General features: G+C 42.6%; 1 protein-coding gene across 3 annotated transcripts in view; it reads right to left on the bottom strand.

Moving 5' to 3' along the window:
* CREB3L2 (cAMP responsive element binding protein 3 like 2) overlaps positions 1-22,885 on the bottom strand; it is a 121,286-nt gene that overhangs the window by 36,571 nt on the left and 61,830 nt on the right. For all 3 annotated transcript variants that reach the window (XM_040471853.1, XM_040471852.1, XM_040471851.1), the window contains exon 2: positions 11,763-11,979. In XM_040471853.1, the coding sequence (XP_040327787.1) occupies positions 11,763-11,979 (217 nt within the window). The remainder of the gene's footprint in view (positions 1-11,762; positions 11,980-22,885) is intronic.

The following is a 22,885-nucleotide window of genomic DNA, read 5'->3' as shown; positions in this document are numbered from 1 at the left end:
CAATGGAATATTACTTGGCAATCAAAAAGAATGAAATCTTGCCATTTGCAACCACATGGATGGAATTGGAGGGTATTATGCTAAGTGAAAGTAGTCAGAGAAAGACAAAAATCTTATGACTTCATTCATGAGGACTTTAAGAGACAAAACAGATGAATGGAAGGGAAGGGAAGGGAAGGGAAGGGAAGGGAAGGGAAGGGAAGGGAAGGGAAGGGAAACAAAAACAATATAAAACCAGGGAGGGGAACAAAACAGAAGAGACTCATAAATATGGAGAACAAACTGAGGGTTACTGGAGGGGGTATATACACATATACATATACATATATATATATACACATATATACACACATCATATATATACATATACATCATATATATATATACACACACCATATATATATATGTGTGTATATATATGTGTATATATATACACATATATATGTGTGTGTATATATACATATATACACACACACCACATCTTCTTTATCCATTCATCCATCGATGAACATTTGGTCTCTTTCTGTACTTTGGCTATTGTTGATAGTGCTGCTATAAACATGGGAGTGAATGTGTCCCTTCGAAACAGCACACCTGTATCCCGTGGATAAATGCCTTGTAGTACAATTGCTGGGTCCTAGGGTAGTTCTATTTTTAGTTTTTTGAGGAACCTCCACACTGTTTTCCAGAGTGGCCGCACCAGCTTGCATTCCCACCAACAATGCAAAAGAGATCCTCTCTCCGCATCCTCACCGACATCTGTGGTTGCCTGAGTTGTTAATGTTAGCCATTCTGACAGGTGTGAGGTGGTATCTCTCATTGTGGTTTTGATTTGTATTTCCCTGATGATGAGTGATGTTGAGCATTTTTTCATGTGTCGGTTGGCCATCTGGATGTCTTTGGAGAAGTGTCTATTCATGTCTTTTGCCTATTTCTTCACTGGATTATTTGTTTTTTGAGTTTTATTTGTTAAGTTTGATAAGTTCTTTATAGACTTTGGATACTAACCCTTTATCTGATATGTCGTCTGCAAATATCTTCTCCCATTCTGTTGGTTACCTTTTAGTTTTGCTGATTGTTTCCTTCGTTGTGCAGAAGCTTTTTATTTTGATGAGGTTCCAATAGTTCATTTTTGCTTTTGTTTCCCTTGCCTCTGGAGATGTGTTGAGTAAGAAGTTGCTGCGGCCAAGATCAAAGAGGTTTTTGCCTGCTTTCTCCTCGAGGATTTTGATGTCTTCCTGTCTTACATTGAGGTCTTTCATCCATTTTGAGTTTATTTTTGTGTGTGGTGTAAGAAAGTGGTCCAGGTTCATTCTTCTGCATGTCGCTGTCCAGTTTTCCCAGCACCACTTGCTGAAAAGACTGTCTTTATTTCATCGGATATTCTTTCTTGCTTTGTCAAAGATTAGTTGGCCATATGTTTGTGGGTCCATTTCTGGGTTCTCTATTCTGTTCCATTGATCTGAGTGTCTGTTCTTGTGCCAGTACCATACTGTCTTGATGATTACAGCTTTGTAGTATAGCTTGAAGTCTGGGATTGTGATACCTCCTGCTTTGGTTTTCTTTTTCAAGATTCCAATAGCTTTGGCTATTTGGGGTCTTTTGTGGTTCCATACAAATTTTAGGATTATTTGTTCTAGCTTTGTGAAGAATGCTGGTGTTATTTTGATAGGGATTGCATTGAATATGTAGGTTGCTTTGGGTAGTATTGACAAGACGTTTATTATTCTAACTTACGGATGGTTTTTGAGTTGGAAAGAAGTTTAAGGCCATCAAGCTCAGATACATCATTTTATAATGAGGAAACTGACACACAGGTCTAGATCACACAGCAAATCAGTGGCAGAACCCGGTCTCTGCACTCCCGACCTGGAGTCTTTTCATTAAAGAAACAACTAAAAATGTAAATAAAGTCCTGTGCACAGATCTGATTATTGTAGCATTATTTATAATCACAGAACACTGAAAATAACCAAAACAGTAAATAACAAGGCAAGGTGAACGAATTATGATGCAACTATACGTGGAACATTTATGTGGCCAGTAATATTACACATATAAACTTTTTAATGACAAGGCAAAGAAAGATTTATTATAGAATATTTTTAAAAATCCGTATATAAATTTATATACTATTAATGAAAAAAGTGACAGAAAAAAGAAAGACTGAAAGGAAATGTGTCAAAATAGTAAAATTCTCTCTGGAGAATAATTCAGAACGTGAATGGATGTTTTATTTCTTTAGATTATATACTATTTCTAAATTTTCTGTACTGGAATATCCTGTGCCTGGATAATCATGCATTGACATGGCCTGTTTCTACATGTTCAACTTTATGCCTTGCGATGATAACTATTAGAAGCCCAAGTGGCTCAAGGGGCCTATTCAGAGTCCCTTGACTCAACAAGGGTCAAAGAGTACTTTCATATATGTTATAAATTGCATAATTGGCTTCAACTCTTCACTCACCCCTCCACTGCCATGTAATTTTGCAGTACCTTCCCACTGTGGACAAATCCCCACCTTGGACTGGCCATATGACTTGCTTTGGCCAAAGGGATGTTAGCTTCCTAATGTGAGTAGAGTCTTGAAATGCACTTGCACAACTGTATTTACACACTTGTACTACTGCCATCTTAATGAAAAGGATGTGCCAGAACGATCTACTGACCCCAGAAGAAGGGGGCAGACATGTGAAACAGAGTTTGCCCCCCCAAATGAGACTGACCAAGATCAGCCAACACTCAGCCTTAAATATGTGAGTGAATCTGGCTGAAACTAGCAAAATCACTCAACTGTCCCCCACCCAAAGTACCCAGCCTCCAGCCAAGGCATAGACATATGAGCTATAATAAGTGACTGTTGTTAAAGCTAATGGTTCTTGTTATGCAGCAGTATAGCTGGCTGATATGATATAGCTGAATCTATATGTAAGAAATTAAATCCACTATATCAGAACCTATTGCAACAAAAATAGCTGCACCTACTTGCCATAATAATTCCTCTTAACCATCACTTGTGACCATATCAATACGTCTGTAGATTGACTGATTAGATCTACCGGTTACATCATAAAATAAATGGCTTCATATGAAGAAAGTCAGCCAGTAAGAAGTTTGGTGAGAATAGCAGTCCAGTGGTAGTTGACATCAGAGAAAAGAGTTTTCATCCTAAACTACCAAGTTTGGGCTTATACTCTGTTCCTCATCGGAAATAAATATCAAATCAGAGAAAACAAAATGACAAATGTAACCTATGAGGTAGAAGGTTAATAAAGGATAGAGTGAAAGGGCGTGAATAGAACATGTATTACAATTTTCCACATTACCTTATTTTTATGGTTTTATTTTCGGGTCAAAAAGATCAGTAGAGCCACCATGGTTTAGAACTGGAATTATCCTTAGATGTTTGAGTGATTGGCTAAACTACAAAAACAAAAGTCAGTATACTTGACACCCTTTAATTTCTAAAACCTGAAGCTCAGATATTGAGGGAAAATTTTTTTTTTCCTAAATGGTGTTTATACACCTTTTAAGTTTCATTTCACAAGGAAAAAATCACCCAATAAGGTCAGTAGTGCATACTGTGGGGAATAAGACCAATAGCCCCCATATCATCTGATTTTATTTAAATGGCTTCCTGTCAAAGGTCAAACTCAACTGGCATGATTCCTCAGCATCACCACTTAGCTATCAGCCAGAAAATAAAAATAAGCCACTGTCTGCTGGTGGTGAGCAAGTCCTTCCCATCCAAGGACAAAACGGAACTGCCATGGGAAATGGGGCCAGACTCTATGAGTACCCACAGCAGGGTGCACGGAGGGGCCAGAAAAGACACTACATCAGAGCCAACACAGAGGCAACACTACAATGTACATCCTCAATCACTTCCATATATACTGCAGAAATTACAGTATTGATTAGATGTTGATTCCTTGGGAAGGGGGAGAAAAAAGATATACACATATGTATATATAATACGTATGCATATATATTCTTTTATTTTTTTTTAATTTTTCAACGTTTATTTATTTTTGAGACAGAGAGAGACAGAGCATGAACAGGGGAGGGATAGAGAGAGAGGGAGACACAGAATCCAAAGCAGGCTCCAGGCTCTGAGCTGTCAGCACAGAGCCCGATGTGGGGCTCAAACTCACGGGGCCATGAGATCATGACCTGAGCCGAAGTCGGACGCTTAACCGACCAAGCCACCCAGGCACCCCGCATATATATTCTTAAAAAAGAGAAATCACGTGGGGCAAATCCCACTTATATGATACATGCACAAATATATCCATTTGCTATTGATATGACATGACTAACGTTGAAAAGGAAATTTTTGTAAATTAAAGTACACCTCATCTAAATCTTTCGGCATTTGATAACTGTGCTTGCTCTTCAAAATTTTTCAAAGGAGCTGGCAAATCTTGACTGATTTTTGATGTAAAAATCTCTTAAAGGAGAAAATGCTAAGGCTGGGTTCTGGAGGCTGGGAGAAAGGCAAGAATTGAGTCAAGTGTGTCAGAATCATGTTAATGGTTGTTTATTTTTGAGAAAGACCCAGAGCGTGAGTGGGAGAGGGGCAGAGAGACAGAGAGAGAGATATAGAGACACAGAATTGGAAGCAGGCTCCAGGCTCTAAGCTGTCAGCACAGAGCCCGACACGGGGCTGGAACTCATGACGGTGAGATCATGACTTGAGCCGAAGTCGGACTCTTAACCGACTGAGCCACCGAGGTGCCTTCAGAATCACGTTAAACTATATAGCCCGCCACATGTTTGAATGAAAGTTTGTGGCCTGTCTGCCCACGGTCCCCTCTGTGACAGCCTTAACCCTGAAATAACCGTCAGTCATGAGTGACATGGTGAGGTGTTGAAAAGAGTAAAAATAGCAAACACTTAACTGTGGGTGTTTACTATACACTATGTATTGTTGTAAGAGCTTTACATATGTTAATCCGAAGAGTAACCAGGTAAGGCATGCACTACTTACTACTACCCACATTTTATAGACAAGGAAGCTAAGGGATCAAATAACTCACCTAAAGTTACCTAGCAGGTGTGCATCAGACCTGGGATTCACAGGCTGTTCTCCTTGCAACTCTAGGATATTGCTTTACAACAGATCAGTGATTAAATGGGTCTCTAGCCAAAAGTGATTATTATTCCCTTAATGTGTTTTGAGCCCATAATTAGCTACTGCAAAAGGTGCAACACTGGTTCTTGCTATATTCTCACCTGGGTTTATATAAAATTTGAATCCAGTGTTCCTGAGGTAAAGATTCCCAGTTTAAGACCAATGAACAATAGCCAAAACGTGCCAGGCACTGTTCTAAATGTTTTCATGTATTAGAAGGACCTCTGTGGGGTGCCTGGACGCCTTAGTTGGTTGAGGGTTAGACTTCGGCTCAGGTCATGATCTCACAGTTCGCAAGTTTGAGCCCCGCATTGGGCTCTGTGCCAACACCTCGGAGCCTGGAGCCTGCTTTGGATTCTGTGTCTCCTTCTCTCTGCCTCTCCCCTGCTCATGCTCTCTCTCTGTCTCTGTCTCTTCTCTCTCTGTCTCTCAAAAATAGTAAATAAATATTAAAAAAAAATTTAAAGGTTGTGGGGGGCATCATTATCCTCCTTGCCTGTTAGACAAAGAAAGTAAAGGCAATACCCAAAAAGGTGACCAATAGCCAAAGGACATATACCATGAGCTCAGGCATCAGACTCAGAGAGAGCAGCCCCACCACCTCTGAGTCTCCAGCCCACCCACATCAGAGGACCCAGTTACTCTCTGTGGGGAGATGAGCTACAAGTCTTCCTTTTCTACCCTTGAATCTACACCCCCTATGATGGTGGCTCTGACTGACTGACGCTCTTGTTTGTAGCTCAAAGTAAATGTGATAAAGATACAGCTGTTCGTGGTCCTTCTGTGACTTTCAGGTCTCACCTCCTCGGAGCATTTCAACAAGATATCTGCAACACTGCCGACTGGAAACCCAAGTCACCTATGACTCCTCTATCCCCTCTACTCCACCTACTGGACCATGTGTCAATCCTGCTCTGGGCTTCATCTAATTATTTCAAAATCCATGATTTCTTTGCCATGCATGTTATATGCCTTTCCTTCTCCCCCTGCATTAATGATCCATGTCTAGGCCCGCTGTCCGTGCTCTGGCATCATCAGCCATGAGACATTAGTTTCTTCTTCAAGCCTTCCCCCAAACACCACCCCACTTTCCTAAATATCTGTTTCTCCCCAAACCCTGAATCTTGGCTTCCACCAGGCTTCCCATTTACCGGCAGCACTGCTCATCTTTAGCTCGCAGACTATTGTTTTCATTCCCACCTGTGAAAACAGCGCCGTAAATTTAGGGTATCTGTACTAAGCCGGCTTACCTAGCCATCCTTCGCCTCTGCTAGCACTAAAAGCCCAGCTGGCTTAATCAGAAGGAAGATAATTATTATTTATGTTCCTAGTCCCACCCCCTGTAGAACCTGGAATGGCCACAGTTGCAATCCCTTATTCCACCCAAAATAAAGTTACCTTGGCTTGTGCGTGGTGTAAATATTGTATTAGATCACTCCTATACTAGTGTATTTTATGCTGAATCTGTTGATATTTTACGTAGGTTCTAATTTTGTTCCTCTATCGTCTGGAAGGGTAGTGCCCTTGTCTAGCTCACCCTGAACAGCTTTACTCCGGCTCTACTAAGCTTCTTCTTCAGGAAGAAGACTGAAATTAAAGAACAAAGCAAATGAATACATAGCTTCCCGAGTTAATGACAAAGGAACATGACTAAAATAGAATAACTTGTGAAGATACCTTCCATGTGGTGAGGCACAGGACTTGGTCATTCAGATATAAGCTTTTTTCCCTCAATCTCCGTATAGAAATATCCACAGACATTTTACTTGGATATTTCTGCTTATCTTTTTATAACCTTCTCTCTCTCTCTCTCTCTCTCTCTCTCTCTCTCTCTCTGTTTTTGTAGAACAGAAAACCCTGCCTGGCATCTGGTTAACAGCCTTAATCATGGGGAGAAATGAATGAGCTGGGGGCAGAATATCTTTCTGGTGGTTTTGAAGGCTGAGCCCACACTCTGACGTCTGGATCCTGTGGTTGCTGAGGCCACATGAGCTTTTTAGCTCTAGTGTTTCAGAGAAAGAAGTCTACAGTCATATTCAGTCCTGAAGATAGATGACTCCTATGTAATCTTAGACCAGTGTTTCTCAACCTCTCTTTGCGGGGGGCGGGGGGGGGGGGTGGGGAGGGGGAGGAGGGGTGCTGTGAGGGTGGCAGTCACAGACTCTTGAGGATCTAAAAAAAAGTTATAGATGTTCTCAGCAGAAAAAAATGACAAATGTGGACAGCCCAAAATGTTGTATATCATTTTAGGGGTCTACAGTCCATCCAGGTCCATAAAAAGTTAAGAGGATAAGAGCACCTAATATGCCCTATGTCACTGGTCTGGGGTTTAAGGAGGGAGGGTGGGGGAGAAGAAACAGCAGGGAGAGAACAAGGAAGGACAAAGGAAAAGAAAGAAGTGGGAGAGAGAGGAAGAGAGGACAAAGACAGAGGAAAAGACAGAGAAAAATCCTAATAAAGTAGGAGATGGTCTACTCCAATTGTTCATCATCTTCTTTTAGGCTTAGCAGCAACTACAGAGGAATTCCACTTAATCTAAGTAAAATTGGACAAGGAGATCTGAATCACTGGCTTTCCCAGATATAATGAAACAACTGGCTATCCATCACTAGAAACAAGGACTCCTACTTTTGCTTAAGCTGTTTTCCCAAAGCGAGAGAAAAAGAATATTAAATTTAATGTGAACAGCAATTTTTAAATGCCGCCTTCTTACACACTTCCTAAAGAACTACCACCTTTTTCCAACAGGAAGGGGCTCTGTCGGGCAGAACACGTGCTGCAAGAAGGATCCTTGGGGCTGATCCTCCCTCAAGGTGGATGCAAACAGGATTTCAAATGAATAAAATAATTCTGTTCTCAAACATCTGTCTGTCTACACCAAACTCAGAAAAATATTGGATGCTAAGATGTAGACAGAGCTTTCCGGGGAAAGTGCCCCATCTACTCATGTATGCTAACTTTGATTTCACACCGCCCAAATGGTTACCCTCCTTGTTCATTACCCCCTACTTGTACAAGTGCTTTTGCTGGCATAGGAAGGTGGTTCTAACTCAGAGAAATCCCGATCTTTGAACATGAGTGGTGGATCAGAAACCCTTTGCAAGCTATATCTGACCCACTACACCTGTTCTCAGCAAATTACTAGCAAAGCCTATAGCAGCACAGGATCTATACATAGAAGAAGGCACGAGGTGAGGGAACTGAATGGAGTGTGCTTTGGTCTAATGATAAGAAAGCCTTCCCAGAAGAGATTCACTGCTTCTTTTTCCCTAACACTCAACTATTAGCATCGATGGCACCCCTGAGTTCCCCTGGGTTGCATTTATATTGATTGCAATTAAAATACAAAGAAATTGTTTCATCATGGAAGAGAAAGAGACGGCATCTTTGGAAACGTACTTATTTGCAACCATTTCACTAGAGATCTTGTTTTAGAAGAATCAATGTTCCAGCCCTCGGGCCTCTGTCTGCTTCCCTCCAGCCACTGTTCCAACTCCACCCAATGCTTCAAGGCCCAAATAAACTCTGTCTCATTCATGGTACATTTCCTATGATCTTCTCTGGGTGTGCCTTCTCTGCTCTGAACTTCTACAGCTTAATTTCCTCTTGGGACATTTCCATTCTGCCTGGTCAAGTATTGGGGTACATGGCATTTTCACTAGAGTCTGAGCTACTTGTAGGCGGGATCTAAGTTTCACTATTGCGTATTGCAATTATCGAGGGCAGTGTCTGACCCACAGCGGGTGTTCCGCAAACATATGTGGAACTGAAGGGGCAAGTGGGTCCGCCTAGATTATTTAGGCCTTCTCTAATCTGCATGTTCTAGAACAGCAAGGCTGCAGAACGGCTGACCACTCCACAATTATATAATCATCTAAATATAATACAAGGTGGCCCTATTGTTATCACTCCAGCCACACAGCCTCTGCCCTCTGCACTTGATGTTTCCTCTGCCTAGAAGCATCTTCCTGAGACAGCTAGTTCTTTTCCTCATCTGCTGAGCTTTACTCAAACATTACCTTCAAAGATGGTCCTTCTCAGTCTATCCTGTTTAGGATTTCAATTCCTCATCCCCCGTTATGGTGGGAATGCTTGTGTCCCCCCAAATTCTCATGTTGAAATCCTAATGCCCAGTGTGATGTTATCAGGAGAGGGGCCTTTGGGAAGTGCTTATGTCATATGAGGGTGGAGTCCTCATGAATGGAAACAGGGCCTTTATTAATAAGAGACCCGTCAGCGCTCCCTCATCCCTTCCGTCATGTAAGCATACAACAGGAAGTCTGCAACTGGAGAGGGCTCTCATCCACCCATGCTGGCACCCTAATCTGGGACTTCCAGGCTCTAGAACCATAAGAAAGTATTTTTTGTTGTTTATAAGCCATGTAATATTTTTGTTACAGCAGCCTGAATAGACTAAGATGCCCGCCCACGTCCTCCAGCAAGTCTCTATCCATTTTTCTGATTTCTTTTTCTGTATATCACTGATCACCATTGAATAAGCCATAGATTTTACTTTTTTCTTTTTATTATTTTCCGTCACCCCTACCTCCTAGAATGTAAACTCCATGAAGGCAGAGACCTTTGTAATTGTGTTCACTTTTTACCCTCAGTGCTTAGAACAGCGCCTCGCAGGTTAAGTACAAGGTAGGTACTCAATAAATCGCTATGAAGTGAATTTTAAGAGTGAATCATAAAGCATTTATAAAATATCTACTCCTACTTGGCACTGTGTTTGCCCCTGTACAAGACAGCTGCGAAAGGCCAAGAAACACCACCTGATCAAATGCATGCAGCCCAGTGTATGTGCAGAGTCAGAGAGCAAGCAGTGTAGGGGACAGCAGAGCAGGTGTCTTCCCTGATGCCGTCACCAGAGGTTAGGAATGTGCTTCAGTCTTTTCTATACCTTCTCCCTTAACCACTTACTGTACAATTAACTCAGTGAAATAACTGTTTATCAGATACCATCAAAGTGCCAAGCACAGTGCTAGGGACCAGGAACACATAATCATACTTGCTCACAAACCAGCTCAAAACAGAGAAGAGAATAGAAAAATAAATAACGGCTGGAATATAAGGACACATGTAATAGTCTCTAGACAAACGGCAAAACCAAAACAAATAAACACACAGAAGCAGTGCTGTGAAAACATAATGGGTGACAGCTTCCAGATGGGAGAGTCTGGCACCGGATGACACTGAGTTGGTCTTGATGGGTAGGTGGGAATTTGACGGGTGGGGCTGACAAAGGTAATGGGAACCCAGAATAAAGAAAACAGTGTGAGAAAAGTCGTGGAGTGGAAAAGTCAGTGCCAGAGGCACACAGACAGGGAGAGACGGGACAAGGTGGGGGAAGGAGGTAGGATCAGCCCACAAAGGGCTTTGAAAGATACGCTGTGACGTCAGCTTCATTCTATAGAACAATGGAGGACTGTCTGAGATTTTGCAATAGGGAATGAATATGAACAAAAGTGAATATTGATGGCTAGAAACCCAGTATCACATTTCATTGTAGGTCACAGCTTGGGAAGTTAAGAAATCCTCCCCCAAACTTTCCTGATCACCTAAAGCCCTGCCATCCTCTTACAGTTCCTGGTTTGAAATAAGAGTGATTGCAACAGCGGCTGAGAACAATATCCTTAGTATCAGCAGCTAAGAACGATATCCTGGGCTAGGCACTGGCATATATTCTGATGTTTAATCTTTACAAGACATGAAATAGACGCTGCTTTTATCCTACTTTTACACATGAGGAAGTTAAGTAGTTGGCCCACAAGTAGTCACTGAAATAGAACTTAAACTGAGGTCTGACTGCAGAGGACATAACCTTAACCACCACCGTTAGCATATATTCTCCATTTTTATGGTCAGTTGTATACATATCTAATGTTCCCCAAGTGGTAGGTTCTCTGAGAACAATGTGCTCATTTTTTATTTCTATTTCCTCCAATGTCTAGCATGTGAACTCAAGAACTGCCAGGTGAATCAACAGCTACAATTTAAGGCATTGATAATATGAAATAAAGGAATTCAGATCTGGAAGAAAGTCACTTTACAGACACATGGTCAAACAGCTTAACACTCTAAAGCCAAGAAAACTAGATCTTCAACAAATACCTTACTGTTGGCCTTGATGATGGGCATGAAAGGGTCACCAGGAATGCTAGGTGACCTAGGAATGCTCGCCAAGATCTCGTATACATGTGATCAAGGGAACATGCTGAATATGGGTTAAGAGGAGGCCCAAGAAGCTTGTGTGGAGAAGAGCGGTCATAAAAATTCTTTCTCAGAAAAAAATGACACGATCCCTTAAGCCATTGGAGTTACCGGAATTACCAACCAAACAGGCCAACCTTGATTTGCAAAAGGATGTTCTGCTGCCCAATCCACGGGGTCAAAGAAAGCAACTACTGGCATTCGTTATAGCAAGTTCCCAGAGCACACGGCTGGGGGTGGGGAAAGCATCCCGTGACTCTGCATTTCCCCACAGCCCAAGCCCCAGGCTTTCTGTGCAGTAGGTATGCGGCTAACGTGAGTGCTGACAATAGTGTAAGGCACACTCCACACCCCCGAGGAGCTCCGAGTCAAAGGTCCCATGGTCCCAGTATCTCCCCTGCCCTGAGTTTACCGTCATTGAAGCTGTCACCGGTGGCAACGTGGGTGAACGGTGACTGGGCCCGAGGCTCCTCACACAGGGAGTAGCTGTGCTCAGCCTGGATGAGAGGCGCCGGGGATGTTGGGGACGGTTCCACCTCCATCGACACACTCTTCTCGGAGAGGAAAGGGTCATTAAGGAGCTGACCCAAGACGTTCTGGGAAAACTCATCCAGAAGTTCTGAGAAGTGCTACGAGACACAAAGGAGGAAGAACTCAGTTTCTCTGAAGCGCGATCTGACAGGTACGCAACATCCTAAGGCAAATCTATCATCTGCTGCTTCAAATGAAGCCATTTATATAGTGTCCAGTTATCTCTTGCTGTGTAGCAAACTAGCCCAAAGTTCAGTGGCTTAACATAAGTACACTTTATTATTCCTCACTATTCCATGGGTTGGCTGGGCAGACAAGCTAGGTTCATCTGAGTCCACTGTGCTGGAAGGTTGGCTGGGAGCGACGCGGGGCCAGGCCAGCCGAATGGCCGGACCCTTTCCCCAGAGACTGTGTCAGGCCGAGATCCCTCCCATGACGGCAGAGGTGTCCTAACGGGGAGAAAACCAAACCTGAATGGCCTCAGCAGTCACACATCATCACTCCCTCCACATTCTTTTGGTCAAGGCAAGTGGTGAGGCCAGCTCAGACACATGGGATGGAAAACAGACTCCACCTCTCGACAAGAGGAATGGCAAAATCACAACAGAAACAAGTGTGGGCGAAGGACAGCACCACTCACTGGGGGCCAACACCGTAACTACCTACCTCATTTTTCATGGAAAATATTTTAAAATACACTATATCCTCTATTTCTGTAGCATGAGGGTGCTATTTATAGCAAGGTGCCAAGTTCAAAGACATCAGAGGCAGCTTCCTTCTGCTCTCTCCAACCACCCGGACTCTGTGTTCCTCTCCAGTTTTTCCTTAATCTCTTCTCATCCTCCATGTTCAACACCACTGACTCCCTAACCCACAGCATGCCGTGAAGATGATACAGGAATGGTCTATACACATACTCACAGGGACTCCTACGTCCCTGGTTCCACGATCTCCACTCTAACGGAGCTGCAGCCCCAGACACTCTCCCTCATTGATAGGGGATATTCCAGGGTTTTTTTCAATCTTGGCACTATTGACATTTTGGACTGGATAATTCTTTATTATGGGGGTGGGGATTTTCTGTGTATTACTGGGTGTTTAGCAGCATCCCTAGCCTCTACCCAACGAATGGTAGTAGTGCCCCCCTAGTTTCAAAAACCGGAAAGGTCTTCAGACACTGCCAAATGTCCCTGTCAGGAGTGGGGAGAACCATCCTTGGTTTAGAACTACCATTACAGACTACATTAAAAATAATGATAACAAAATTAGGGGTGCCTGGGTGGCTCAGTCAGTTAAGTGTCTGACTGTTGATTTTGGCTCAGGTCATGATCTCACAGTTGTGGGATCGAGTCCTGCATCGGAATCCGCGGAGCTGACAGCACGGAGCCTACTTGGGCTTCTCTCTCTTCCTCTCTCCCTGCCTCTCTCTCTCTCTCTCTCTCTCTCAAAATAAACCAAATAGACTTGGGACACCTGGGTGGCTCAGTCATTGAGCATCAGACTTCGGCTCAGGTCATGATCTCACAGTTTATGGGTTAGAGCCCTACACTGGGCTTTGCGCTGACAGCACAGAGCCTGCTTCAGATTCTGTCTCCCTCTCTTTCTGCCCCTCCCCTGCTCACGTGTGGGCATGCTCTCTCTCTCTCTCTCTCTCTCTCTCTCAAAAATAAACGTTAAAAAAGAAAATCTCTAAAATAAACTTCAAAAATAATAACAAAATTAAGTTAAATTTCAAAGTTCATCATAGCACCTGCTGCTAGAGCCACTTCTCCCTTCTTCACATTCCCTGAGCCACTTACTGATTAAATTTTAGGGGCGCTTCTGGTATAGAAACGAAGTTACAAAAGCAGATACAACAATAGGAGAACTGATTGCAAATGGCGATGCTTAGGGTAGGCAATGAAATCTCTTGGGATCCCCATGGATACTAAATTCTACCACTGAATTGTCAATAAAGGTGTTCTGAAATGAATGCAGCTTGGGGACAGGAAGGCAGGAGGTTAGAGCTCTAAGATTATGGAGCTTGTAGGACAGAACATCTCCTTTAATAAAGGTGAGAAAGAGACAACAGGGAAGAGGCCCTTGTAGGCTAGGTCCTCAAAGTAGAGTTAGGTTGGTGGATTTCACCAACATCACCAACAGGAGAACTGGCTGCGTCTCATCAGGACTTTGGGCACAGGCAGATCGGCATCAGTCACCTATAAGAATAAGAGAAGTGCTTGGGGGGAGAGTTCTCCGCACACAAACACATTTAGAACCGAGTAGTCCTTAGAAGCATCTAGGCAAGAATTCCCAAAGGCCGACTGCCTGCATCCCAATTACCAGGAGAGTTTTGTTTTTGTCATTTTATAATGAAATATTTTAAACACTCAGAAAAATTATAGAAAATAGTACCATGAATGATTATGTATTCATTCTTTTGGGAAAAAAATCTTAACTTTTCCATGTTTGCTGCTACAACCTGTTTTTTTTGACTCTTTCTTTTTATACAAATATACATGAAGGGACTTACTGAAGCCCCCAACCATTTCTCTTCATCCCTCCTAAAGTTACTGCTACCCTGAACTTGCTTATCATCCCTATTCAGGTCTTTACATTCTTACTACATATATATGCTTCGATTATGTACATATGAACCTTTTAAACTTTAAATAAATAGTGCCATACCTCATACGTCTTTCTGCAACTTTATGGTCTCCAAGAATATTTTTCAGATTTATTAATATTTATACAGGTAGCGCTGCTGCATTTACCTGCACCTCCGGGTTGTGCATCCCATTGCATTTATCTATTTCTTCTTGAGAAGAAGATATGTAAAGATTTTATTTATTTATTTTGAGAGAGAGCACACGTGCCCAAGCAGGGTGGGGGGAGGAGCAGGAGGACAGGGAAAGAGAACTTTTTTTTTTTTTTCCTGTGAGGACTAAATATTTTATTCCTGACAAATGGTTCTATACATTTTTGTATTGCATTTCGCTTTTCGGTAACTGTATATAAGCTGTTCTTGAATTATGTATTATATAAACTTGCTTTCCTTCATGGTATTTTTTTTAATGTATTGATTTATTTCACATAATTTACTTATTTAAATAAAGTTAGTATTTGTTTCAGGAGTAGAAGCCAGTGATTTATCACTTACATACAACACCCAGTGCTCATTCTAACAATCGTCCTCCTTAACCCCCATCACCCATATAGCCCATCCCCCCCACCCGACACCATTCCAGCAACCCTGTTTGTTCTCTGTATTTAAGAGTCTCTTATAGTCTGTCTCCCTCTCTGTTTTTATCTTATTTTTCCTTCCTTTCCCCTATGTTCATCTGTTTTGTTTCTTGGCAAATGGCAAGATTTCATTCATTTTGACTGCTGAGTAATAATTCACTGTATATTTATATATACACCACATCTTCTTTATCGTAAGTCAATGGACATTTCTTAATCCCTGTCACCTATTTCACCAATTGCCCCCACCCACCTCCCATCTGTAACCATCAGTTTGTTGTCTATAGTTAAGAGTCTCTTTCTTGGTTTGCCTCTCTTTCTCTCTCTTTTGCTTTTTGCTCATTTGTTTTGTTAAATTCCATATATGAGTGAAATCATATGGTACTTTTGTTTTTCTCTGACTTATTTCGCTTAAGCATAATACTCCATCCATGTTGTTACAAATGGCAAGATTTAATTCTTTTTTATGGCTGAGTAATATTCCAATATATATATTTTAAATATATATTTAAAATATATATATTATATATATATTTAAAAATATATATATATATATATAAATATAAATATATATATATATAAATATAAAAAAGCCCCATCTCCAGAGGGGTTGCACCAGTTTCCATTCCCACCAACAGTGCAAAAGAGATCCTCTTTCTCCACATTCTTGCCAACATCTGTTGTTTCCCGAGTTGTTAATTTTAGCTATTCTGACAGGTGTGAGGTGGTAAGTTATTGTGGTTTCTTTAGTATTTCTCTGATGATGAGTGATGTTGAGCATCTTTTCATGTGTCGGTTAACCATCTGGATGTCTTCTTTAGAAAAATGTCTATTCATGTCTTCTGCTCATTTCTTCACTGGATTATTTGTTTTTTGGGTGTTGAGTCTGGTAAGTTCTTTATAGATTTTGGATAATAACCCTTGATTAGATATGTCATTTGCAAATACGTCTCCCATTCCATAGGATGCCTTTTAGTTTTGCTGATTGTTTCACTTGCTGTGCAGAAGCTTTTTATCTTGATGAGCTCACAATAGTTCATTTTTGCTTTTATTTCCCTTGCCTTCGGAGATGTGTCAGGTAAGAAATTGCTGTGGCCGAGATCAAAGAGGTTGTTGCCTGTTTTCTCCTCTAGGATTTTGATGGCTTCTTGTCTTACATTTAGTCTTTCATCTGTTTTGAGTTTATTTTTGTGTATGGTGTAAGAAAGTGGTCCAGTTTCATTCTTCTGCATGTTGCTGTCCAGTTCTCCCAGTACCATTTGCTAAAGAGACTGTCTTTTTTCCATTGGATACTCTTTCCTTTATCCAAGATTAATTGACCATACATTTGTAGGTCCATTTCTGGGTTCTCTATTCTGTTCCATTGATCTAAGTGTCTGTTTTTGTGTCAGTACCATACTGTCTTGATGATTATAGCTTTGTAATACAGCTTGAAGTCCTGAATTGTGATGCCTCTAGCTTTGGTTTTCTTTTTCAACATTACTTTGGCTATTTAGGGTCTTTTCTGGTTCCATACAAATTATAGAATTGTTTGCTCTAGCTCTGTGAGGGACACAGAGAATCTGAAGCGGTTCCACACCCAGCATGGAGCCTACACGGGGTTCAATCTCATGACCCTGAGATCGTGACCTGAGTCAAAATCAAGAGTTGGATGCTTAACTGAGACACCTAGGCGCTCCTAAATATTTTATTATTATATGCGGTACTGTAATAAACATTCTTCAACATGATAGGAAATTAAAAAAAAAAATACAAATCCTGTGACCCACCTTTAGAGATTTTGAGTTGTTCAAAAGCATCCATATTAAATCCACCACAACTGCCTGTGCTTCTAATGCTTTAGTTTTTCAACTCCTGAAGGTCGACTTCATCCGCACTCACCTCCCCCGCCCCCCTCCCACAAGCTCCACTTTACAATTAGTTCCCTAGAAGCTTACAATGTCCCTAGAGGTTGAGATATGCCCAAGTTAGAGGAAGATTCATGGATTTTGCAGCTACCATGTGTTAAACCTTAAATAGATAGTGGGGATACAAAATAGTAAATAAGAAAATACCAAAGGCCTGGGCCTTTCCTGACCACGCTTTGCACACAAGGAGCACAACACCTGCAAAACTAAGATTAGGACCCAGGTTTCCAGACTATAAGATAACCTGAAGTCAGGGTCTGCCTCCCTGAGCAGGTCTCCAAGGACCAATTTCCTGGTTGCCTGCTGGTGAATATTCTTCACATATCTGACAGAGTTCCTTTCAAGACCAAAATTAAGGTAACAAAAAGAGAAATAAATAACACAAACTTAAACGGCAAACACAAGAGCTGGACTCACAGTCCCTGCGTTTCCAAGCCACGTTTCTGTCCCCTGAGCGGCAATGTCTACTCTGGCCAGCTGTGCTGACCCTGCTGACCTTCTGTAATCCTGCTCTACCCTGAGGCAAGGCTCTTTTTGATTGCAGGGCTTTCCCAGGGAAGCTGCCAGGTTGGGCTGCTCGGCTGCCACCGTTTTCTTTCTCCTGAGCAGCACTAATGAATGTTTTCATGAACATCCCCCAGATAACCAATAATAAACCTTCTCTAACTCTGCCCACCATCCCCCAACTCCCTCTACTTTGGGCTTCTTAGTAATTATCACATTGCCAAACAACGTGGCTCTAAATGACAGGCAGTCCCGAAGAACTCGCAGTTGTTCCCAAATGCGTTGTGATCACCTCCTCTCTGGAAAAAGAACCCCCTCAGAAGGAGCGACCGACTGTACCTAAGCTCCACCCACACCTAGGAACTGGGCAAGGCGGTGAGCACTGAGTAAGTCCCAGGGTGGACACTTGTGATGGAGAAAGATATCGTCCCGACTGGTCTCAACCAGATGCTGTGGGTCAGCCCAGCAAATCAGCTCCAGCTGTGGGCAGCTGTGGGCTCAGGCACTCAGCGGACAGGCTGACATCCCAGTGCCAGTGCAAGAGAAAGGCCAGAATCGGCCCACCATTAATGGCAGCCAGTAAGAGAGGGTCTCAGAGACCAAAAACCAAAGAGGCAAAGTGACCCTCCTCTAAGAGGGAGCCTTCTTGGATCTTGCTAATACTTTAGCAAAGGACTATGCATGTGAATCCAAGAGTTTTAAAATTTTGAGTTGAATGTTTTCAAAGACAAGGCATAATAGCATTTCACTATTCTAATAGTCCAGTCAAGCTTTCTGGGGTTACAAGTCACTTTCATAGCATTCCAATCAATCAATGCTCACAAGACCTCAGTCATCTGCTTGAGCTAGACCTTGAACTAAGGTCCTTTTTAAAAAAAAAAAAAATGTTTATTTCTTCATTTTGAGACAGTGTCTGTACATGAGTGGAGGAGGGGCAGAGGGAGAGGGAGAGAAAATCCCAAGCAGGCTCTGTACTCAGCACAGAGCCCGACGTAGGGCTTGATCTCATGACCGTGAGAACATGACCTGGGTCAAATTCAAGAGTTTGCCGCTTAACCGATGGAGCCACGAAAGGGCTCTTATTTCAAACTGATGGAACTTTCCCCATAGTGTTTCTCCCAGGAAAGAGGTGTTTGAGGTTCAGATCCAACTGCATGGACAAGTTCTATCAAGTATGAAACCATGACCCTGCCGACGATCACTGATGGTGCGGCTGACAGGACCAGCAGGTGCCAGGTCATCTGGTGGTGAAGCCCTTCACATATTAGACTTTCGGAAAGTGAGCAAGGTGTTGTCCTAGAAGGCAGACATGTGCCCTTTCACAAATGAGAAAATGGGGACTCAGGGCAGTTAGGTACCTTGCCCAGGGTTGGGGTTGCGGGTTCTGAAGCGCGTGCACTTTCGACTATAGAACGCTGCCGCATTTAAGTCTGCCTCCAAAGCTAACGTGTAGTGGGGGCTGGACTTGAAAAAACATTGACATAGATTTCACCAACAGCCCATCCACTCCTCCACCACAAACACAGTCTTCCGCATTCAGTGTGGAAACATGCCACGGGGTTGTTAGATGGGGTGGCTCCCGGCATCACTTCTGTGGGACACTAGCAGTAACGATGATGAAGGCATGTACTTGCCCTTAGGGCACGGTCCTGCCAAGAGGGTTCCCGGTCCCATCACAGAATCACTGACTTGGAAGAAACCTCCTTGAAAGGGTTGAACCCCTGCCTCAGGACAGGAACGTTCCTCACCCACTTCAGTGAAGACCCTTGGCAGCTTACTTTAAGAACCTGGGTCAAGGTTTCATCTCCTCATTATCTAAGACCCGGCACTGAATGTCCTCCAGTCTGGCCCCAGCCATCCCGTAGTCTTGTCTGCCTTCATTCCAACCCTCATCGTTTCCTTATGGCATTGGGCAATATGGCTTTAGAGCCAGATCTGGATTTGAATTCTGGCTCCCAGATGTATGGGCCTGAGCAAGATGACTTCAGTTCTCTAAATTTCAGTTTGCAACCCCTCTCAAGTAAGTATAACAATAGTACCAGCTTCCTGTCATGAGGATTGAGTTAAATAATGCATGTGATACACCCAACACTTCCCTGGCATAGCAGTCAATTTTTTAAAAAGCTCTTTAGGAAAAAAAAAATTATCAAAATTAAAACAATAAAATGTTGGCATTTTGTACTTGCACACTGGCTTCCCACAGTGCTCTTTCTAGAATATCTTTCCATCTTCCTATGCATTAGGAAACTACCTTTTAAAAAAGAACATATCTGTTTCTTCTACAGTCATGCTAGACAGACATAGCTTCAATAGACTTTTTTGCTTCTCTGACCAACTTCAGCCTTTTGGAATAAGTATCGCTTAATTTGACACATTTTTACCCTTCTTTGATGTTTCTCTCATTGCCAAGTGACTTAAATCCTTTACCTTTTAGGCCTTAGAAACTTCATAACCAAGATGGAAACATTTTTACCCAGCCCCCCTGAGCCTAGTACAGACCACAGGTCATATGCACTCAACAACTGTCTCTTGTCTCAATTTATTGTCATTCTACAATATCCCAGCCAAACAGTAAACAAATCCCAATGAAGACCTAGGCCTCCCTATAATTATAAATAATTGCTATCAAAATTTTTAGAACATTATCCATGTTTACGAATCAGATAAATTAAGAGAAATTCTTAACCTTACATAGATTACTTGCTTTATAAAAAAAAAAAATCACCACATTGCTGAAGCACCGACATTGTATTTGTAGATCATTGGCCAGGTGTCAAAGGGACATGCAAGGAAAGAGTGGTTTACAATCTGGGCTGCCTCCCGCTGCTAACAACCGCCCCAAGAACTGAGGTCATGGGGGTGAGGAAAAGGGAGTAGGAGAATAATGGATTCATAATTCTTTTCAAGTTCATTTTTTATTTATTTTGAGAGAGAGAGAGAGAGAGAGAGAGAGAGATAGCAAACAGGGGAGGGACAGAAAGAGAGGGAGGCAGAATCCTAAGAAGGTTTCATGCTGCCCGTGCAGAGCCTGAAGTGGGGCTTCAACTCATGAGCTGTGAGATCATGACCTGAACTGAAATCAACTGAACCACCCAGGGGCCCCAGGACTCCTAATTCTTGAGCTTGAATAACTGGTCACATAAAGCTACTGAGCTGACTTCCTTGTATAGCTCACCACTAGGCTTTCTCTCTTTGAACAGATATAGTGAGTGTTTACTCTGAGCAACACGCTGTATTGGCCGAGATGTACAGAAAGATGAGTCAGGGTCATCTTATAGAGAGATGACGGTCCTGAGGGACAATAGGAGTTACCTGAAGTGGATGTCCTGTGCCCTTACCGACCAATGTGCTCAGAGAGCACGTTCAAAGCAGTTTTGCCCTCCAGAGGTGGGGCCGACAGGCATCTCCTGTGCTCAGACTAACTGAGGAATGCCAGCCCCAGCCCTGGACTTCTCTGGTTGGCATACCATCTCTTCTAGATTCAGTTTCCTTGTTTCACTCTGTGTGTGTGTTTGTGCCTGTGTGTGTGTCTGTCTGTGTCTGTGTGTTGGGGGTGGGGAGAGCAAATAACTGGATTTTGGACGGAATCAGTAGTTTCCCACCTTTTCTGATCTTTGGACTCTTTCGGGAATCTAATGAAAGCTTCCTACAGAAACATGCCCACAAGCACAGACTCCTGGTGGCTCCCCACCTCCTTGAGCCTGTCCAAGAACAGGAGAGGAGGATTCCACGAATTTCCAGTTAAAAACCACCAGCAGAGATAATACTACAACACACAAATAGTTACAGGTCATTGCTATCAACCTATTCAGCTCTAATACCCTATAATTTTCTAAAATGCTGCAGGCAATACAAAAGGCAAAAGCTTTTCAACTTAAGAAAAGGCCCTCTTTCTGCTTCTTGGGTCTGCCCCTGTTACCCTGCTGTTACCCTGCCTAGGGCAGTGAAGCTGGGGAGGTATAGGTGGTAACCATGGGATAGCAGCACCCGGCAGCTCCCTGCCAAGAGGCAGGGGCCCAAGGCCTGCCCTGGGCTCCAGTATATGCATCTAACAAAGATGCTATTCTCCAAGCCTACTGCCTGGAATGGGGCTGCCTTTGCTGCCCACATCTGGCTGAAGGCTGGCTCTCAGGCAGGGGAAGGAGGGTTTTTAGTGAAAAAATTGTAGCTAGAAGCCTTGCCCAGAGCACAGAATGCTTCAAAGACTTGGAGCCCCACATGTATGGGACGCGGTAGGGGAAGGCTGACAACTCCCAAAACCTCAAAGAAATGCAAAGAAATAATTTTGAGGGTACGCCTCAAATTTACCTTAGAAACCAAGGTTTCCCTCTAGCAAAACACATAGTTGGCCAGTATAGTTGGCCAGTATTGGACAGGAAGAGAGGGAGGGAGGAGGGAGGAGGCAGAGGGAGAAGGGAGGTGGGGGAGAGGAGGGAGGGGAAGGAAGAGGTGTCCTCCCCTCTCCACTCTCCCAGGGGCCATCTTCAAGGAGGCTGCTCCTTAGACCTGAGTGGACCTTGCCCTGCAAATGTGCCCTGGGCACAAACCACCCAGAAAATGGCCTAGCAGGAGAGGAAAAGACTATTCTGTCAAAAATCACAAGGAAAAATAAAATGGCTCATAAGTCAAACCCTAATACAGTGAAATTTCAAGGTCTCTCAATTTTTTCCAGTACCAGTTTTAGGTACGATAAAGAAATCTGGAGTTGAGCTTTAGAATTCCCCATTAAACAAGCAGTTTGGGGGGACGGGGGTGGGTGGGGAGAGGGTTGTATTTTTGGTAGATGCTTTACTGAAATTTTACAAGCAGTAGCAGAAATTGTTTCTCAAGAGCCCTATTCCTGCATACGATCATTGGTTTGTAGTAGCCGGATGTGCCTTTCTCTGTGAAAAAATAAAAGCATGTGAAATAGGGTTAGTCAAATTGTAAAGGCTTTGGGGATGCTTGTATAAAGGAAGCCTATTATAAATTCATTGGTAGGGTATATTCTATTTTTTCTAAAAAGAGTCACCCCTAATTTATTTATTATGTAAACATGAATTTTTATGTGATATTTGTTTCCAGGGAGATGCACCAAATACTAATCCCTTTTAAACTGCATGATTTTTCACCATTAAAGCAAGTAATGGTGCATTTTCTCCAAATGCAATCCAATCTTGAATGGTCTACAGCGGGGCTTCTTGCTTAACATTGGAGGTGAAAAAATTCATTATTTCATTTTACGCAAACAAATCAATTAATGAGATAAAGGGAGAAACACCCTGTGGGTGGCTCCTGCTGGCACAGGCGAGCTCAGAGACTCAGAGTTAAATGACACAAAGAAATCCAATCTGCCTACTTCTTGGTTCATTCATTTATATAGTAGAAAATG

The sequence above is a fragment of the Herpailurus yagouaroundi genome, unplaced genomic scaffold (assembly GCF_014898765.1).
Source record: "Herpailurus yagouaroundi ecotype Mexico unplaced genomic scaffold, PumYag 100, whole genome shotgun sequence".
NCBI lineage: Eukaryota > Metazoa > Chordata > Mammalia > Carnivora > Felidae > Herpailurus > Herpailurus yagouaroundi.
The sequence above is the reverse complement of the archived record's forward strand: the minus strand, read 5'-3'. Positions and strand labels throughout refer to the sequence as shown.